Source organism: Delphinus delphis, chromosome 17 (genome assembly GCF_949987515.2).
Source record: "Delphinus delphis chromosome 17, mDelDel1.2, whole genome shotgun sequence".
Lineage (NCBI taxonomy): Eukaryota > Metazoa > Chordata > Mammalia > Artiodactyla > Delphinidae > Delphinus > Delphinus delphis.
The window spans coordinates 43,405,865-43,425,980 of record NC_082699.1 but is presented as its reverse complement, the minus strand read 5'-3'; the positions used below and the strand labels follow the sequence as shown (position 1 = coordinate 43,425,980).

At 35.9% G+C, this 20,116-nt stretch overlaps 1 protein-coding gene across 12 annotated transcripts in view; it reads right to left on the bottom strand.

Moving 5' to 3' along the window:
• The window catches only part of VPS13B (vacuolar protein sorting 13 homolog B), a 798,456-nt gene that overhangs the window by 735,269 nt on the left and 43,071 nt on the right, over positions 1–20,116 (bottom strand). For 11 of the 12 annotated variants that reach the window (XM_059994971.1, XM_059994970.1, XM_059994972.1 and 8 more), the window contains exons 5-6: positions 5,777–5,944; positions 1,544–1,725 (exon numbers count right to left, since the gene is read on the bottom strand). In XM_059994971.1, coding sequence (XP_059850954.1) covers positions 1,544–1,725; positions 5,777–5,944 — 350 coding nt within the window. Of the gene's footprint in view, positions 1–1,543; positions 1,726–4,963; positions 5,038–5,776; positions 5,945–20,116 lie in introns of those variants that run through there. The other variant, XM_059994978.1, reaches the window with a different exon arrangement.

Here is a 20,116-nt window from a genome sequence, read left to right as displayed (position 1 = left end):
CCTAAATAGATATTTCTCCAAAGAAGATATACAGATTGCCAACAAACACATGAAAGAATGCTCAACATCATTAATCATTAGAGAAATGCAAATCAAAACTACAATGCGATATCATCTCACACCAGTCAGAATGGCCATCATCAAAAAATCTACAAACAATAAATGCTGGAGAGGGTGTGGAGAAAAGGGAACCCTCATACACTGTTGGTGGGAATGTAAATTGATACAGCCACTCTGGAGAACAGTATGGAGGTTCCTTAAAAAAATAAAAGTAGAACAACCATACGACCCAGCAATCCCACTACTGGGATATACCCTGAGAACACCATAATTCAAAAAGAGTCATGTACCACAATGTTCATTGCAGCTCTATTTACAATAGCCAGGACATGGAAGGAACCTAAGCGTCCATCGACAGATGAATGGATAAAGAAGATGTGGCACATATATACAATGGAATATTACTCAGCCATAAAAAGAAACGAAATTGAGTTATTTGTACTGAGGTGGATGGACCTAGAGCCTAGAGTCTGTCATACAAAGTGAAGTAAGTCAGAAAGAGAAAAACAAATACCATATGCTAACACATATGTATTGAATCTAAAAAAAAAAAAAAAAGTGGTCATGAAGAGCCTAGGGGCAAGACGGGAATAAAGATGCAGACCTACTAGAGAATGGACTTGAGGACATGGGGAGGGTGAAGGGTAAGCTGGGACAAAGTGAAAGAGTGGTAGTGTACATATGGACATATATACACTACCAAATGTAAAATAGCTAGTGGGAAGCAGTCGCATAGCACAGGGAGATCAGCTCAGTGCTTTGTGACCAGCTAGAAGGGTGGGATAGGGAGGGTGGGAAGGAGGGAAACCAAGAGGGAAGAGATATGGGGATATATGTATAACTGATTCACTCTGTTATAAAGCAGAAACTAATACACCATTGGAAAGCAATTATACACCAATAAAAATGTTAAATAAATAAATAAAGCTCCTCTAAAAACAAAAAAAAAAGACATTACTGAAAAATTCCCATTGACATAAAATTGTAATTACATGTTGAAACCACAGATAAAAAGCTAAAATTTCCTAAACCAATAAACTAAGATATTAGATAAGCAAATTTGAGTCTTGCAACATTACCTAAGAAAGATAAGGGTCAATAACTATTGCTATCACATAAACAATTTATAAGGATTGAAATAAAGATTGATCTTCAGTCTACCATGGATATAAATACATTTTTTGATATGATCTCTTCTATTTACTTGAAGAGAAAAACACTAATCAGGTGGACAAACTAAAAAAGAAACTACAGTCACAAAAAAAAAGGTGTCCCCAAAATACCTCTATTAGAACACACAATACAAAAAGTTATAATATGTAACAATTAACATAAAAGTTATAAATAAAACATTTTTACAAAAAATAATGGTTTATATATTTATGAGGTTAATTTCTTCTTTGCTTTTTAATAATAATTAGCATGCATGAAAGTCAATAAGGTAGAAACATGCAACTCAACTATTAGAAAAAGAAACACCTACTTTAATAACAGATGGCATCTTGGAATTTAGGTTATCATATGTAAAATGCAGACGTGTTCTGAAGGAACATTTGTACAATAAAGGATCCTGGTAAAATTCTATTTTACCACTAGCATTTCGTTTATCAAGACAAACTGTACAGTCGGAAAAATTGATAACCTTTCTCAGCACCAGATCTGTTGCTAAAAAGGAAAGAAAAACATTTTAAGTAAAAAGTAAAGTTAGAGGGAAAAAAGTCAATTATTTATTAGTGTAACAGTAATAAAAATAATACCAGAAATAAGATTAATAGCGCATTTAATACATGATGTCAGAACCTATAAAAGAACTTTTCATTTATTATATCATTTAAATCTTCCAACAACCTTAGGCACAATAATCCCCATTTTATGTACAAAGAATCAAATAGAGCCTAAAGAAACGAAGCAGCTTGCCCCCAATTTGCTTGACACCTAACTACAAATTTAAGACAAACTTTATGAAAAATTTTGCTACATTTCACTATCTGCAATGTAATATTAAATAACAATAATAAAATAAAATTCTTGGGCTTCCCTGGTGGCGCAGTGGTTGAGAGTCCGCCTGCCGATGCAGGGGACACGGATTCATGCCCCAGTCTGGGAAGATTCCACATGCCACGGAGCGGCTAGGCCCAGGAGCCACGGCTGCTGAGCCTGTGCATCCGGAGCCTGTGCTCCGCAATGGGAGAGGCCACAACAGTGAGAGGCCTGCGTACCGCAAAAAATAAATAAATAAATAAATAAATAAAATTCTTGAAAAACCACATTAAAAAAATATTTTGAGTAACAGTCGCTCATTTAACATTTATTTTACACTGAAAAACTTACTGCTACTCTCAAAAACTGCACTCTTCAGTATGGTAGCCACCATCGATACGGTGTTATTTAAATTTACCTATGAATTAACTAAAATCACATAAAACTAAAATTTCAGGTCCTTGGTTACATTAGGCACATTTCATGTACTCAAAAGCCACATACAGTTAGTGGCTAGGGTACTGGACAGTAAAAAATAAAACATTTCCATCATCACAGAATATTCCAGTGGCCAGCACACCTCTAAATAATAACTAATGAAGAAATTACAAAATTACCAGTAATGGTATAAAGTTTGTTTTCAAGGGAATAAAAATGGAAACAATTGCTGGTAAAGTATCAAACTAGAAAATAAAACCTTTAGCAAATTTATTCCTAACTAATAAGCAATTCCTAGGTGAACATTAGGCCCAAATCTACTTGGTCAGTGACTTTCAGCTAGCAACTATCCACATGCTATGGCCATGGGAATCTTCAAAACAATAAACTATACTTTCTATTTCTGAGTATATCCTGGCAACCTCTAATTAATTCAACATTTAATTTTCTTCTCTTTTTTTGGATTTAAGTTTTTAAGAAGTATAAAGAGTATGCACATGTATGAAAACAGTAAAGTTTTATTCAGCCAATAAATTTCAAATTTGTCTGTTAGTTGAAAAAAACAAACACCATATAATTTCATTTTGAAATTAACTGAAATCAAATAAATGATTTAGTTATTGTTATATACATGTACATAAATTAAAGAAATTATCATAATAGGACAAGAAATGAAAGAAACCAGCTAGATGCTTCCTTCCCTCTCTTTATAATAATTATAATTCACTGAGTATTTGCTATTAGACACTACACTAAATCTTTTACATCCATTATCTCTTATAATATTTATATGGCTCTGTTTAAAAGCTGTGGAACAAAGGCACAGTAAGGGTAAATAATCTGTAATGTTAGACAGTTTATAAAGAGCAGAGGTGTAATTCAAACTCTGACAAGCTTACTCCAGAGCACATGTTCTTATCCATTATGCTATAAGAATATTAAGTGATCATATTTCAAGGATATCCTAGAAAATTTTTTGGTGAGAGAGGAAATTATTAAGCTTTGAAAAATATTTTTCTTCAACACAAATATAACAGGAACTATCTTAAAAAGATACAAAATGAATTCTGGTACTTACTTTACATAACGTACTACAATTTAATCTATAAAATGAGGATAATAACTATGTCTATCTAACAAGCACTGTGGAAAATGATTCTGCATTATTTTGAAAATGCGAATATTTGCATATCCTCCCAACTAACAAACCCACTCCTAAGTACTATATATGCCCTAAAGAAATGCTTACATGTATGCATAATGTTTTCAAGATTCATCCATGTTTTAGCATGTATCAGGACTTCACTCCTTTTTACAGCACTTTTTTAAAGCAATTAAATGATAAAATTTAATACAGCAGTTAACTCTAGGAGGAAGCAAGGGAATAGGACAGGGAAAAATACATTGGAAGGGGCAAACTGTTAATGTTCTAGTTACTTAAAGGGTAAGCGTTCATTATATTGTGTTATAACAAGTGTATGTTACATAAATCCTTTTAAGTACCAAATGTTGAATTAAAAATTAATAAAAGGGGAAACAGTATCTACCTCAGAAGCTAAAGGATTCAAACAAGATAATTAACTAAAAAAACAACAAAAACAAAAAACATAAACAGCACCAGGCACAGCAGTTAACAAGCACTCACTCAATAAATGGAAAATACTCTTTGCTGTTTTTACCACCACCATCATCATGAGCTTTCATGTGGTATCATACTTGACTCTCATAAATACACTGGTAGGTTGGCAGTAATGATAATTCACATTTACAAATGACTTACCCAAGGTTGCACTAGGTTAGTGCTGGAGGGAAGATTTGAACCAAGATCCCCTAACTCCCAATTCAAGACTCTTTCTAATTCATTATAAATAACTTCCCAGAGTAATATTTGCTTTACTTCTATGTAAAAACTATAAATGACATTTCTTCCCCTAAAATTTCAACTCATTTATTCAATCCTGCATCATCCAGTTCTGTTTGTTTTCTGTTTTTCATAACTTTTTATTTTGGCATTTTAACCAAATATTTATTTCCACAGAGGATAAGAAGGAGGCATTGAAAATGTCTCAGAAACAAAATTTGGGCCCTTGCATATGCTCTTATTTATGCCTCACAACAGAGCTTCAAGATCAGGATTATTCTTCATTATTAAAATGTGAAGGCCAAACATTAAAGAACATACAAAAACAAAACTATATTCCAATTCTTCTAGTTCCTATTTGTATGCCCTAACAAGACAAGTTAAGTAACCTTGAGACTCAATTTCACTTTGCTTTCTTGTAACTAGGACTTAAAATAAGTAAATGAATATATGACTAAACGAATGAGAAAGGATATCACTTTATGGAATTGTAATGAGAATCTGAGAAAATGAATTTAAATAATAATAATAGCTCATTTTCTGAGTGCTGACTATGTATAAGACACTTTTATGCTGTGGTATATATTTGAGGAAACAAAGAAACAGTGAAGTGAAGTAACTCACCCAAGGTCATACATCTCTATGAAGTTGGGAGAGCCAGGATTCAAACTCAGGTAGTCTAACTTTAGTGCCAGCACCTTTAACAATTAGGTACAATGGCGAGTCACAAATAAAAGGTGTTCACAATAGTCTCCTTACTATATTTTCCAAAAATACCTACTGCTTACCCTATCAGAACATGTATCAACAAGTGTTGTGCCTTATTTAACTATTATGTCTTCTGACAAAACTAGGAAACAGCACTATTTTTTTCAGAGCTCTAATTTCAAGGCTTGACACAGTGCCTACCTTCCATGTAGAACATAATAAATAAAATAATAATAAATATTTGGTAGTTATTAAATTATATTATTACTTAATAGTTCTTTTACTATAAGCAGAAGGAGAATGCATCACATAATAAAGGAGGCTTTGGGATTATCCAAAAATCCCAAATATGCTCTGTAGTACACAAACCTAAAACATAAATCAGTCAGATACACTGTTTTGCCATTACTGAACTATGCAAAAGCAACATGTCCCCTTTCCTCTTTCACAAACATTCAAAATTTTAACTATTATTTAATTTTTATTCCTTCAACCCACAGCATTGTAAAATACTATATATAATATTTGAAGCAAGAAAGTGACCGGTAAGAAAGAATAAAAATTAATATAATTGTATGCTAAATTTTACATATGTGCATTTTTCCAGGCTGAAGGCATAAAGCTTTCATTAGATTTATCTAGGAGCCTGGTGGCCCAAAAAAAGGTTCAGAATGCAAGACAACTGTTTCAACAATAGAAAAAGCTATACTCTTCTTGACGTTTACTCACCAGAAATATCCATGAATGCACGATCCCACAATTCACCTACTGTATAGCATTCTGCAGAAGTGATGTTGACTGAAAGAACAATATCATCTTCAACATATTTTAGTATGAGATTATTTATAACAATATTTACGTTATTTACAACTCGTCTAATCAGACTCTGCACATAACCTATAAAATAGGGGAAAAAAGAAACCAATTAGAAGTTAAATCTATCAATAAATAATTATTCTTAAAATGTTACTAAACTTAATATATGTGAAAGACAGGTATCATTTATCATATTTTGCAAAGATGAAACTAACATTCAGATAAGTAAACAGGCTTGCCAAAGAGACACAGCTAATAAGTAGCAGATCCATCCCAACAAAAACCATTACAAAGAAGTTCTATATAATGAAGTTTCACATGCTAAGAGAAACCGTATAAGCCATACCTTTTAACAACATAATTCTAGATCCCATTCAAAGATTATCCTAATCTACAAGTACTTTGTCTGATTTCTGCCTATTTTATAAACACTTTCCCAAATGAAACAATGTTACTATATACTGATTATACAATACATAAGAGGAAGAAGAGCTTCTTTAAGGTTCTTTTTGCAGCTACTGTCTTGTCTTCCTACTTTAAATACCCATAAAGATATTCAAAAACAAGGTCTGGAGGAAGAAAGATAGAAGAAACAAGACCATCATAACGGATTCAATGATTTCCACTTACTAATGTATAATACTGAAACACGGAAAGGGGGAGAATATGACTGAGGAAGAAAACACAGAAAGTATTAGAGAAAAAGGGGAAAAAGAACACAATGAAGAAGAGAAAAGTAGGGAAAGAAAGAAAACAGATAAAGCATGATGAGAATTCATAATCTCACAAGTTTCTCACACAATAAATGTGTATATAGATATATTACTGAGGAATATAATTGAAAATATAAGTGAAACTAAACCTAAACAGCATTTAAAAAGACAAAGGAGAAAAAGATTAAAAACTTTATTCAAATGCATTTTCCACTATAAAACCTATGTAAAAAATAATAAAAATTTTAGCTATTTCATGAAATATCTGCTTGTATTCTTTAAATCAGAACTTTACTGACAAAATAGAATCAACTTCTGTCAGCAACTGACATTGTTAACACCTACACTGAAGCCTGCTAGAAAAAAGCTTACTTAAATTTATTCCACCACAAATGCTTGCAAAAACCAACTCCTTCCTTAATTACCAATGGATACAAACAGAAAAGAAATGTAGAATGATTAAGTTCAAGTTTTTCTCATATTAGCAGCTTTTAGAGTGCCAATTACCATATGCTATAAAATTAACATACAAAATATCAATAAATTTAGGGAACAAATACTTTACGAGAGTAGATGCTAAAATGATGCTTAACAAATTACGCTTCCAAAAGAAATTCTAAGTATCAAAATGTTCAACCTTAAAATGTATATTTCCCCCATGCTATCACTACTCAAGAGAGATGTTAAAAATGAACAGTTTCGGGCTTCCCTGATGGCGCAGTGGTTGAGAGTCCGCCTGCCAATGCAGGGGACACGGGTTTGTGCCCTGGACCGGGAAGATCCCACATGCCACGGAGTGGCTAGGCCGGTGAGCTATGGCCGCTGAGCCTGCGCATCCGGAGCCTGTGCTCCGCAACGGGAGAGACCACAACAGTGAGAGGCCCGCGTACCACAAAAAAAAAAGAAAAAAAAAGGAAGTTTCTGAGAAGTCAAGAAGCATGACTAACATTGGTTTTCCTATTTCTGAAAAACCTGTCATCAATAGAGAATTCATAAAATCCTCTTAAGAGTTTGAGTTTTTATTGTCTCCCCTGCCCCAGAAAAAAAAAAAAAAACTCTCAGAGACAGAACCAGAGAAAACATATAATGCAAAGTAACGAAAGAAACATAATACTGTAAATGTACTGTAACTGACAGAAAACCTACTGATGGATTTTTCATCTACTTATTAACATCTTCTCTCAGTTTCTCATCATACAAGCTGAGATGAATAAGCCAAATCACCAAAGTAACAGAAACAAGTATCTAAAAAGAACTACTTCTACAGAAGACTATTTATGTCTTTGTATTAAAACACGCAATGCCAAACAGGAACTAACCAACAGAATAAATGATACACTATCTCCTTAATCCCTCATAATAACTTAGTTCAAAGTTTGCTACAGAAAAATGTCAAAGAGCAGATCTGGGCTTCCCTGGTGGCGCAGTGGTTGAGAGTCCACCTGCCGATGCAGGGGACACGGGTTCGTGCCCCGGTCCAGGAAGATCCCACATGTTGCGGAGCGGCTAGGCCCATGAGCCATGGCCGCTGAGCCTGCGCATCCGGAGCCTGTGCTCCACAACTGGAGAGGCCACAACAGTGAGAAGCCCGCGTACCACAAAAAAAAAAAGAGCAGATCTAAGAGCTCTCATCACTCCATATTTAGAGACTCCCTAGGAATATATCTGTTCAAGTGAAATAACAGTAATTCAGGTCTATTCCACAAGCATCTGAAAACACAAGGTCACTCTGGGGATAAGAACCTCTAAGACGTCATATTAGATGGCTCTAAAACAACAGCCTCCTACTAGTCAACCTTTCCAGAAATTCTTATCATTATCCAACTCTCTCCCATCCACAAACCCCATTCCTCCAAACACATACATCTAATGCCCACAGGGCCAAAAAAAACACTATGAATTTTCATTGACTTTGCTCATGATCTTCCCTCTGTGTGGAACACTTTGTCCATTCTCCCATCTTGTTCAGGCCCAGTATGAATGTCCTCTGCCCTATATCCTCTTCTCCAATGTCCCTCACCCTACACATCAACATTAAGGAGACTGTATCACTTTTCTTGGGCTTATGTTACCTCATAAGCCTATCATTTGTATATGTTTATGTATAATTACCTTCTCTGTTAAACTATGAAATCCTAGAGAGCAAAGATTATATCTTATTTATTTATCTGATATGATTAAATTAAATAGTGTATGGCAAATACTTGGGTTACAAACAGACAGTACTTGTAATCAGTTTATCTTAACATGGTCACTAGGAAGCCAAGTTGCTCAAAAACAGAGATTCCATGGTTGATGACTTGGTTACAGCACCTAAAAACTTCCTCATCAAATTTTTGGTGTAAAATATTTTGGGGGGTTATGCAGCATAATATAGGCAACTTATAGTTACAGGAAAAGTTAGTTCTCTCTAATGTTCTTGCCTTTTTTGTAAGGTTGAAATTATTCCAAAACAAAACTTATTTAGAAGGTTAAGAATAAGGATTCCTTATTGGTAATGCAGTAGAGAGGTTCTATAATACAAGAATTTTTTTTTTTAAATCCATCAGCTTTGGTAACTAAAAGATAACTTAGGGCAGTTACTGTAGGAGCTAAGGAAAATAGCTGTGAGTTGAAGATACTTATTACCAGTATTATTATTTGAGACAGTCAGAGAATTTCTAAACAACTAAGGAAGGGTAAAAAAGAGAAATAAGTGTAAGTACTTACAAGAAGAACACAAAATCACCATTACATGAAGATGACTGTTTTTTATACAGAAAATCCAAAAGATATAACTGAAAAATACTGAATATAGATCAGCTAACAAAATATAAAAATTTGCTATTCTTCATAATGAAATGAAAAGAGAATGGTTTAAAAAAATGATAATTCCAGCTAGCAATAAAAGATATGATAGCATTTTCCATCTATAAAAGTTTCAAAGAAATATTTTTTGATAATAAAAAACAGCACTGGACCAAAAATGTGCTTGTTAGAAGATACTGTTAACAAATTTTTCACAGGGAATAATTTGGTTACACATGCCAAAACCTTAAAATTACTCACAAATTTTGATTTTATAGTTGATAAAAATTTCTCCTAAGGAAATAAACAGAGGTGTGTGCAAAGATTTATCTACCAGTATGTTTGTTAAAGCATTTTACAAAACAGAAAATGAAAAATAACCTAAATAACAAACAAAAAGGGATTGATTAAACAAACTATGGAACAGTTACACAATGTAATACATGCCAATGATTAAAATAACATTATGAAAAAATTAATGTCCTTAAAACATGTTCCTAACATTAAAAAACACAAATTACAAAAAAAATCTATATGTGTATGTGCGCACACACACACGCACACACACACACACACACACACACACACACACAAAGAAACAAAAGTCTCTAAAAGGTTGTACATCAAAATGTTAACAGGTTCCAGGTTCTGGGTAAGATAAAGTAAGCACATTCCACTCCTTCTCACTAAAGGTAGCCAGAAAACCTGGAAAGAAAGTATGGAGCAGCTATTTCAGGACACTGAAAAGTAAACAGTAAGCACGAGAGAGGAAATAGAAGAATGAAAATCAGAGCTTACAAAGACAAAACAAATAATAAAATGGTAGAAGTAAATTCAAACATATCGGTAATTATTCTAATTTAATTGTATTGTGGCCAGAGAGGATGGTCTTTATGATAATGATTCTTTGAAATTTGTCAAGAATTCCTTTTTGACCAAGTCTTTTTCAATGTCTATACATATCCAATGTGTGCATCAAAAGAATGTACACTGTCTTATCTGCTGGGTGCAGAATTTTACAAGTATCTATAAAATAATCTTGTTAATTGTGCTATTCAAAGACCCAGTTTGGGTATTTTTTTTTGTCTGCTTGATCTATCACATTTCGAACATAGGTTGTTAGGTACATACAAAGCCATCATATATTTTTTGGAGAACAGTACCTTTTACTATAATTCAGCATCTATTATATATGTCCATCAATACTTTTGCCTTAAGTTTTATTTTGCCTGATCTTTATGTTATTTTTGGATAGTGCTTGTCTACTATATGATTTTCCATCCTTTCATTTTCAATTTTTCTTACCTCTCCATTTTACCTCTGTGTTTTAGAGGCCACAAATACCTGGACATAACCACTCCTTTCTTTTAGTATCCCAAAAATATTAATTGTGCTTCCTTAGAGCTCCTCTTTGCTTTGGTTTTGCACTGTAGTTAGTAGTTTACAAAATCTCCTATACTAAGCCATTAATTCTCTAAGGGCAAAAATAGCCTTCAACTAGCTGCTCCAGCATACAGCAATAAAGATTTGGGGAACTGAACAGCCTGCCTCCACTAAGCAATGTTTTGAAACTCAATCCAATTAGAATGAAATAAAAGCTCTCCAGTTATCACTTTTTCTGTTATAAACAAAATATACACGTTAGATATATTGAAGGTTATTGACAAAAGCATAACATACTTTTAAAATGATCAATATATTAATGAGAAAGAACACCTGTATGGCAAAAATGGCTAGCTATCCATCAATATTTTGTGCTTCCCCTTCCAGAATGTAGAATTGTTTCTGAGATATGACTTATAAGATATACATAACGTCCATGAAGACAGTTTTCCTCAATGAAATTTGAGAAGGATATATACCACTTCCAACCTGGGGATAGTAAGAAGTCGATAGGTCTTCTCCAGATTCTCCTCTTAAAAAGGCTGAAAGCAGGTCTGCAGGCCTACTAGAGAATGGACTTGAGGATACGGGGAGGGGGAAGGGTAAGCTGGGACAAAGTGAGAGAGTGGCATGGACATGTATACACTACCAAACGTAAAATAGCTAGCTAGTGGGAAGCAGCCGCACAGCACACGGAGATCAGCTCAGTGCTTTGTGACCACCTAGAGGGGTGGGATAGGGAGGGTGGGAGGGATATGCAAGAGGGACTAGATATGGGGACATATGTATATGTATAACTGATTCACTTTGTTATAAAGCAGAAACTGACGCACCATCGTAAAGCAGTTATACTCTAATAAAGATGTTTAAAAAAAAGGCTGAAAGCAGTATAATTCAAAGCCTGGGTAGGGCAGAGCAGAGCCTCAAGATAAAAGGAAACTGGGCTTCTGACAGAACACCGCCTTGACTGGTACATAAAAAAAACAAACACTTTTGTCGTGCTAATCCCCTTAAATTTAGAAGTTAAGGTGTCCACCACTTAATATTAACTTAACTTACACATCTGGTCATTGTTTTTCGGTTTTTTTTTTTAAGTTTTTCCTGAAAATGTTAATGGAGAATGTTAAAAACAGTAAAAGCATAAAAATAGAAGAGGTAAAATAAGCTCTGAATTTCTTTTTCATTTACTACAAGGTTCTCTCTATTCTTAGATGTTCCAGAAAGGAACAGTGATTAGATAGCTGAAATTGCTGAGCTTCCCCACAGGCAAGTAGACAAGAAATGATTGTGCTATCTTCTATAAAAATACATTGCCATTTTTGGCTCAGGCTCTGGAACAGCTGATATATCACAAATATTCTTAAATTATCTGATACCCTCTCCAACTATTATTAAACTCCCTTCAAGAGATTTTTTTCAGAAAACCAAGCCCTAACAGCCTAAGGTGGCAAGCATTAAGCAAACACACACACACACACCCCTTCCATTTCATATTCAATATTTTCTGCAGAAAACAAAATCTTGAGTAAATGACTAATAATTTAATAATATATACCTCATGTATACCACAGGTATTGTAAAGTATAATAAAGTATTCCTCATCTACACCAAAATATCTAAGTTTCCAATTTCTCATCCACAAAACATAAGCTAGATCAGAGGCTTAGCTGGGGCCTATAGACAGACTTCAGTGAGTATGTGAATACCCCAAAGTCACATGCAAATTTTAAATGTGCCTATGTGGGTCTATAACTCTTTCAACAGATTTTCAAGCGTCCATGTCCCAAAAAAGATAGACTGCTAGACCAGAAAAATCAGAAGTAGCTTTATTCTACATTTCAATGACTCTATGATTCTGACTATTGATCTCTGAAAACCTGTGTGATTTTATGCAGTTCAGTTTTTATGCAATGCAGTAAATACATAAATGGCTATTATGAACCAGACATTGTATCAGATCGGAGCTGGCCAAATGAGGCTGTGCCATCTGTTGTTATAAATAAAGTTTTATTGGAACATAGTCACAAACATTAGTTTATTTACGGTTTATGGCTGATTTCACAGTACATCAAAAAAGTGGAAGAGCTGTAAGAGAAAATATATGGCTTGCAAAGCCTAAAATATTTAATAACTGGCCTACAGAAAATATTTCCTAACCTCCATGCTAGATGATGAAGATCAAAGATGTCTAGGTCACAACTTCAGACCCAGTGGGCAACATAATTTTTAATTTATCTATACCCTAAATATTTCCATTGCACCCTATGTGTGTGTACATAAATATACTGGGTTGGCCAAAATCTGACTGGTTTTTTCCATAATATGACTCTAGTAGTGCTTAGTTGCCTTTAACTTCATTTGAAACAATTTTTTTAAGACTGTATTGTGACAGCTGTCATATCAGCGTGCATTTAAAAAAAATAATCAAAATTGGTGAATTTTTGTGTAGCCATTTTAATACTGAAGACGGAAGGAAAAGAGCAACATTTTCGGCATATTATGCTGTTATTTCAAGAAAGGTAAAAACGCAACTGAAACGCAAAAAAAGATTTGTGCAGTGTATGGAGAAGGTGCTGTGACTGATTGCACGTGTCAAAAGTGGTTTGCGAAGTTTTGTGCTGGAGATTTCTCGCTGGACCATGCTCCACGGTCGGATAGACGAGTTGAAGTTGATAATGATCAAATCGAGACATTAATTGAGAACAATCAATGTTGTACCACGTGGGAGATAGCCAACATACTCAAAATACCCAAATCAACCACGTAAAATCATTTGCACCAGCTTGGTTATGTAAATTGCTCTGATATTTGGGTTCCACGTAAGTTAACCAAAAAAAACCCTTTATTTTTCTTTTTTAAATTGTAGAACTTTATTTTTTTATACAACAGGTTCTTATTAGTCATCCATTTTATACACATCAGTGTATACATGTCAATCCCAACTGCCGAATTCATCACACCACCACCGCCACACCCCTGCAACTTTCCCCCCTTGGTGTCCATACATGTGTTCTCTACATCTGTGTCTCAACTTCTGCCCTGCAAACCGGTTCATCTGTACCATTTTTCTAGGTTCCACATATATGCGTTGATATACGATATTTGTTTTTCTCTTTCTGACTTACTTCACTCTGTATGACAGTCTCTAGATCCATCCACATCTCAACAAATGACCCAACTTCGTTGCTTTTTATGGCTGAGTAATATTCCATTGTAGATATGTACCACATCTTCTTTATCCATTTATCTGTCGATGGGCATTTACGTTGTTTCCATGACTTGGCTATTGTAAATAGTGCTGCAATGAACACTGGGGTGCATGTCTTTTTGAATTACGGTTTTCTCTAGGTATATGCCCAGTACTGGGATTGCTGGATCATATGGGAATTCTATTTTGAGTTTTTTAAGGAACCTCCACACTGTTCTCCATAGTGGCTGTATCAATTTACATTCCCACCAACACTGTAAAGAGGGTTCCCTTTTCTCCACACCCTCTCCAACACTTGCTGTTTGTAGGTTTTCTGATGATGCCCATTCTAAATGGTGTGAGATGATACCTCATTGTAGTTTTGATTTGCATTTCTCTAATAATTAGTGATGTTGAGCAGCTTTTCATGTACTTCTTGGACATCTGTATGTCTTCTTTGGAGAAATGTCTACTAAGGTCTTCTGCCCGTTTTTGGATTTGGTTGTTTGTTTTTTCAGTATTGAGCTGCATGAGCTGTTTATATATTTTGGAGATTAATCCTTCGTCTGTTGATTTGTTTGCAAATATTTTCTCCCATTCTGAGGGTTGTCTTCTTGTCTTCTTTATGGTTTCCTTTGCTGTGCAAAAGCTTTGAAGGTTCATTAGGTCCCGCTGTTTATTTTTGTTTTCATTTTCATTACCCCAGGAGATGGATCAAAAAACATCTTCCTGTGATTTACGTCAAAGACTGTTCTTCCTATGTTTTCCTCTAAGAGTTTTATACTGTCCGGACTTACATTTAGGTCTCTAATTCATTTTGAGTTTATATTTGTGTATGGTGTTACGGAGTGTTCAAATTTCATTCTTTTACATGTAGCTGTCCAGTTTTCCCAGCACCACTTATTGAAGAGACTGTCTTTTCTTCATTGTATATCCTTGCCTCCTTTGTCATAGATTAGTTGACCATAGGTGTGTGGGTTTATCTCTGGGCTTTCTATCTTGTTCCATAGATCTATGTTTCTGTTTTTGTGCCAGTACGATATTGCCTTGTTAACTGTAGCTTTGTAGTACAGTCTTAAGTCAGGGCGTCTGATTCCTCCAGCTCTGTTTTTTTCCCTCAAGACTGCTTTGGTTATTCAGGGTCTTTTTTGTCTCCACACAAATTTTAAGATTTTTAGTTCTAGTTCCGTAAAAAATGCCATTGGCAATTTGATACTGATTACATTGAATCTGCAGATTGCTTTGGATAGTATGGTCATTTTCACAATATTGATTCTTTCAATCCAAGAACATGGTATATCTCTCCATCTGTTGGTATCATCTTTAATTTCTTTCATCAGTGTCTTATAGTTTTCTGCATACAGGTCTCTTATTTGTCTCCCTAGGTAGGTGTACTCCTAGGTATTTTATTCTTTTTGTTGCCATGGTAAATGGGAGTGTTTCCTTAATTTCTCTTTCAGATTTTTCATCATTAATGTATAGGAATGCAAGTGATTTCTGTGAATTAATTTTGTATCCTGCTACTTTACGAAATTCATTGATTAGCTCTAGGAGTCTTCTGCTGGCATCTTTAGGATTCTCTATGTTTAGTATCATGTCATCTGCAAACAGTGACAGGTTTACTTCTCCTTTTCCAATTTGTATTCCTTTTATTTCTTTTTCTTCTCTGATTGCCGTGGCTAGGACTTCCAAAACTATGTTGAATAATAGTGGTGGGAGTGGACATCCTTGTCTCGTTCCTGATCTTAGAGGAAATGCTTTCAGTTTTTCACCATTGAGAATGATGTTTGTTATGAGTTTGTCATATATTGCCTTTATTAGATCGAGGTAGGTTCCCTCTATGCCCACTTTCTGGAGAGTTTTTATCATAAATGGGTGTTGCTATTGTTTTCTTTGTTTCTATTTCATTTATTTCTGCTCCGATCTTTATGATTTCTTTCCTTCTGCTAACTTTGGGTTTTGTATATTCTTCTTTCTCAAGTTCCTTTCGGTGTAAGGTTAGATTTTTTTGTTTGTTTTTTGTTGTTTTTTTTTTTGCGATACACAGGCCTCTCACCATTGTGGCCTCTCCCGTTGCGGAGCACAGGCTGCAGACTTGCAGGCTCAGCAGTCATGGCTCACAGGCCCAGCCGCTCCGAGGCATGTGGGATCCTCCCGGACCAGGGCACAAACCCATGTCCCCTGCATCAGCAGGCGGACACTCAACCACTGCGCCACCAGGGAAGCACTGGTTAGATTGTTTATTTGAGATTTTTCTTGTTTCTTGAGGTAGGCTTGTATAGCTATAAACTTCCCTCTTAGAACTGCTCTTTTTGCATCCCATAGGTTTGGATCATCGTGTTTTCATTGTCATTTGTCTCTAGGTATTTTTTGATTTCCTCTTTGATTTCTTCAGTGAACTCTTGGCTATTTAGTAACGTACTGTTTAGCCTCCATGTGTTTGTGTTTTTTACGTTTATTTTCCTGTAATTCATTTCTAGTCTCATAGCATTGTGGTCAGAAAAGATGCTTGATATGATTTCAATTTTCTTAAATTTACTGAGGCTTGATTTGTGACCCAAGCCGTGATCTATCCTGGACAATGTTCCGTGCGCACTTGAGAAGAAAGTGTAATCTGCTATTTTTGGATGGCATGTCCTATAAATATCAATTAAATCTATCTGGTCTACTGTGTCATTTAAAGCTTCCGTTTCCTTATTAATTTTCTGTTTGGATGATCTGTCCATTGGTGTGAGTGAGGTGTTGAACTCCCCCACTATTATTGCGTTACTGTCCATTTCCTGTTTTATAGCTGTTAGCACTGGCCTTATGTAATAAGGTGCTCCTACGTTGGGTGCATATATATTTATAATTGTTATATCTTCTTCTCGGATTGGTCCCTTGATCATTATGTATTGTCCTTCCTTGTCTCTTGTACCATTCTTTATTTTAAAGTCTATTTTATCTGATATGAGTATTACTACTCCAGCTTTCTTTTGATTTCCATTTGCATGGAATATCTTTTTCCATCCCCTCACTTTCAGTTTGTATGTGTCCCTAGGTCTGAAGTGGGTTTCTTGTAGACAGCCTATATATGTGTCTCATTTTTGTATCCATTCAGCAAGCCTATGTCTTTTGGTTGGAGCATTTAATCTATTCATGTTTAAGGTAATTATCGATATGTATGTTCCTTTTACCACTTTCTTAATGTTGGAGGGTTTGTTTTTGTACGTCCTTTTCTTTTCTTGTGTTTCCCACTTAGAGAAGGTCCTTTAGCATTTGTTGTAGAGCTGGTTTGGTGGTGCTGAATTCTCTTAGCTTTTGCTTGTCTGTGAAGCTTTTGATTTCTCCATTGAATCTGAATGAGATCCTTGCTGGGTAGAGTAATCTTGGTTGTAGGTTCTTCCCTTTCATCACTTTAAGTATATCATGCTACTCCCTTCTGGCTTGTAGAGTTTCTGCTGAGAAATCAGCTGTTAACCTTATGGGAGTTCCCTTGTATGTTATTTGTCGATTTTCCCTTGCTGCTTTCAGTAATTTTTCTTTGTCTTTAATTTTTGCCAATTTGATTACTATGTGTCTCAGCGTGTTTCTCCTTTGGTTTATCCTGTATGGGACTCTCTGTGCTTCCTGGACTTGGACGGCTATTTCCTTTCCCACGTTAGAGAATTTTTCAACTATATTCTCTTCAAATATTCTCTCTGGTCCTTTCTCTCTGTCTTCGCCTTCTGGGACCCCTATAATGCGAATGTTGTTGTGTTTAACGTTGTTCCAGAGGTCTCTTCGGCTGTCTTCATTTCTTTTCATTCTTTTTTCTTTATTCTGTTCCGTGGCAGTGAACCCCACCATTCTGTCTTCCAGGTCACTTATCCGTTCTTCTGCCTCAGTTATTCTGCTATTGGTTCCTTCTAGTGTATTTTTCATTTCAGTTATTATATTATTCATCTGTTTGTTTGTTCTTTAATTCTTCTAGATCTTTGTAAAACATTTCTTACATCTTCTCGATCTTTGCCTCCATCCTTTTTCCGAGGTCCTGGATCATCTTCACTGTCGTTATTCTGAATTCTTTTTCTGGAAGGTTGCCTTTCTCCACTTCATTTAGTTGTTTTTCTGGGGTTTTATCTTGTTCCTTCATCTGGTACATAGCCCTCTGCCTTTTCATCTTGTCTATCTTTCTGTGAATGTGGTTTTTTGTTCCACAGGCTGCAGGACTGTAGTTCTTCTTGCTTCTGCTCTCTGCCCTCTGGTGGATGAGGCTCTCTAAGAGGCTTGTGCAAGCTTCCTGATGGTGGGTAGAGCTGGCTGTTGCTCTGGTGGGCAGAGCTCACTAAAACTTTAACCTGCTTGTCTGCTGATGGGTGGGGCTGGGTTCCCTCCCTGTTGGTTGTTTGGCCTGAGGTGACCCAATACTGGAGCCTATCCAGGCTCTTTGGTAGGGCTAATGGCAGACTCTGGTAAGGCTCACACCAAGGAGTACTTCCCAGAACTTCTGCTGCCAGTGTCCTTGTCCCCACGGTGAGACACAGCCATGCCCTGCCTCCACAGGAGACCCTCCAACACTAGCAGGTAGGTCTGGTTCAGTCTCCCCTGGGGTCACTGCTCCTTCCCCTGGGTCCCGATGCGCACACTACTTTGTGTGTGACCTCCAAGAGTGGAGTCTCTGTTTCCCCCAGTCCTGTCAAAGTCCTGCAATCAAATCCCACAAGGCTTCAAAGTCTGATTCTCTAGGAATTCCTCCTCCCGTTGCCAGACCCCCAGGTTGGGAATCCTGACATGGGGCTCAGAGCCTTCATTCCAGTCGGTGGACTTCTGTGGTATAATTGTTCTCCAGTCTGTGAGTCAACCACCCAGCAGTTATGGGCTTTGATTTTACTGTGATTGCGCCCCTCCTACCATCTCACTGTGGCTTCTCCTTTGTCCTTGGATGTGGGGTATCTTTTTTGGTGAGTTCCAGTGTCCTCCTATCGATGATTGTCCAGCAGCTAGTTGCGATTCTCGTGTTCTCACAAGAGGAAGTGAGAGCATGAAAAAAACCTTCTTGACCATATTTCCACATGTGTTTCTCTACTGAAACGTAACGAAAACGTTCCGTTTTTAAAACCAATTGTCATGAGCTATGAAAAGTGAATACTGTACAGTAATGTGGAATGGAAGAAATCATGGGGCAAGAAAAATGAACCACCACCAACCACACCAAAGGCCAGTCTTCATCCAAAGAAGGTGATGTTGTGTATATGGTGGGATTGGAAGCTCCTCTATTATGAGCTCCTTCCGGAAAACCAAACAGTTAATTCCAACAAGTACTGGTCCCAATTAAAGCAACTGAAAGCAGCACTCGACAAAAAGCATCCGGAATTAGTCAACAGAAAACACATAATCTTCCATTAGGATAACGCAAGACCATGTGTTTCTTTGATGACCAGACTAAAACTGTTACAGCTTGGCTGGGAAGTTCTGATTCATCCGCCATATTCACCAGACATTGCACCTTCGGATTTCCATTCATTTCGGGCTTTATAAAATTCTCTTAATGGAAAAAATTGCAATTCCCTAGAAGACTGTTCTTTGCTTAAAAAGATGAAAAGTTTTGGAAAGATGGAATTATGAAGTGGCCTGGAAAATGGCAGAACGTAGTGGAACAAAACTGTGAATACGTTGGTCAATAAAGTACTTGGTGAAAATGAAAAATGTGTCTTTTATTTTTGCTTTAAAACCGAAGGAACTTTTGGCCACCCCAATACATGTATTCTGAGTAAAAGGGTAAGGAGAAAAAAAGGGAAGAGACAATTACATGACAAAATCAAGAAAGAGGAAGCTATGCACTAGAACACAAAATTTATCTGAGCTTCCTAGAAAATAAGTAGAAAAAAACTTTAATGAAAAAATATTTAACAAGAAAAAACATACCCGTTAATTAAGAGGTCCTGAATAAATTAAAGCACAATACCCTTAAAGCCATTATAGAGAAAATGCAGAAGCAGCCCACAGAAGGCTGGCTTCTTACAATGACCTTCAACAAAACCAAAGGTTGTACACTTCAGAGAGCACAGGACTAAATAATCCAGGTATGTAGCTGTATGTAGAAGTAATCTCACTTCTAAGCTAGATAAAGTACAGAGAATACTGAGGAAAGCATGAATGAAGAAAGAAATAAATGAAACATCCTTAAACTTTCTCTCTAAATAGGAATTGTCAACATATCTT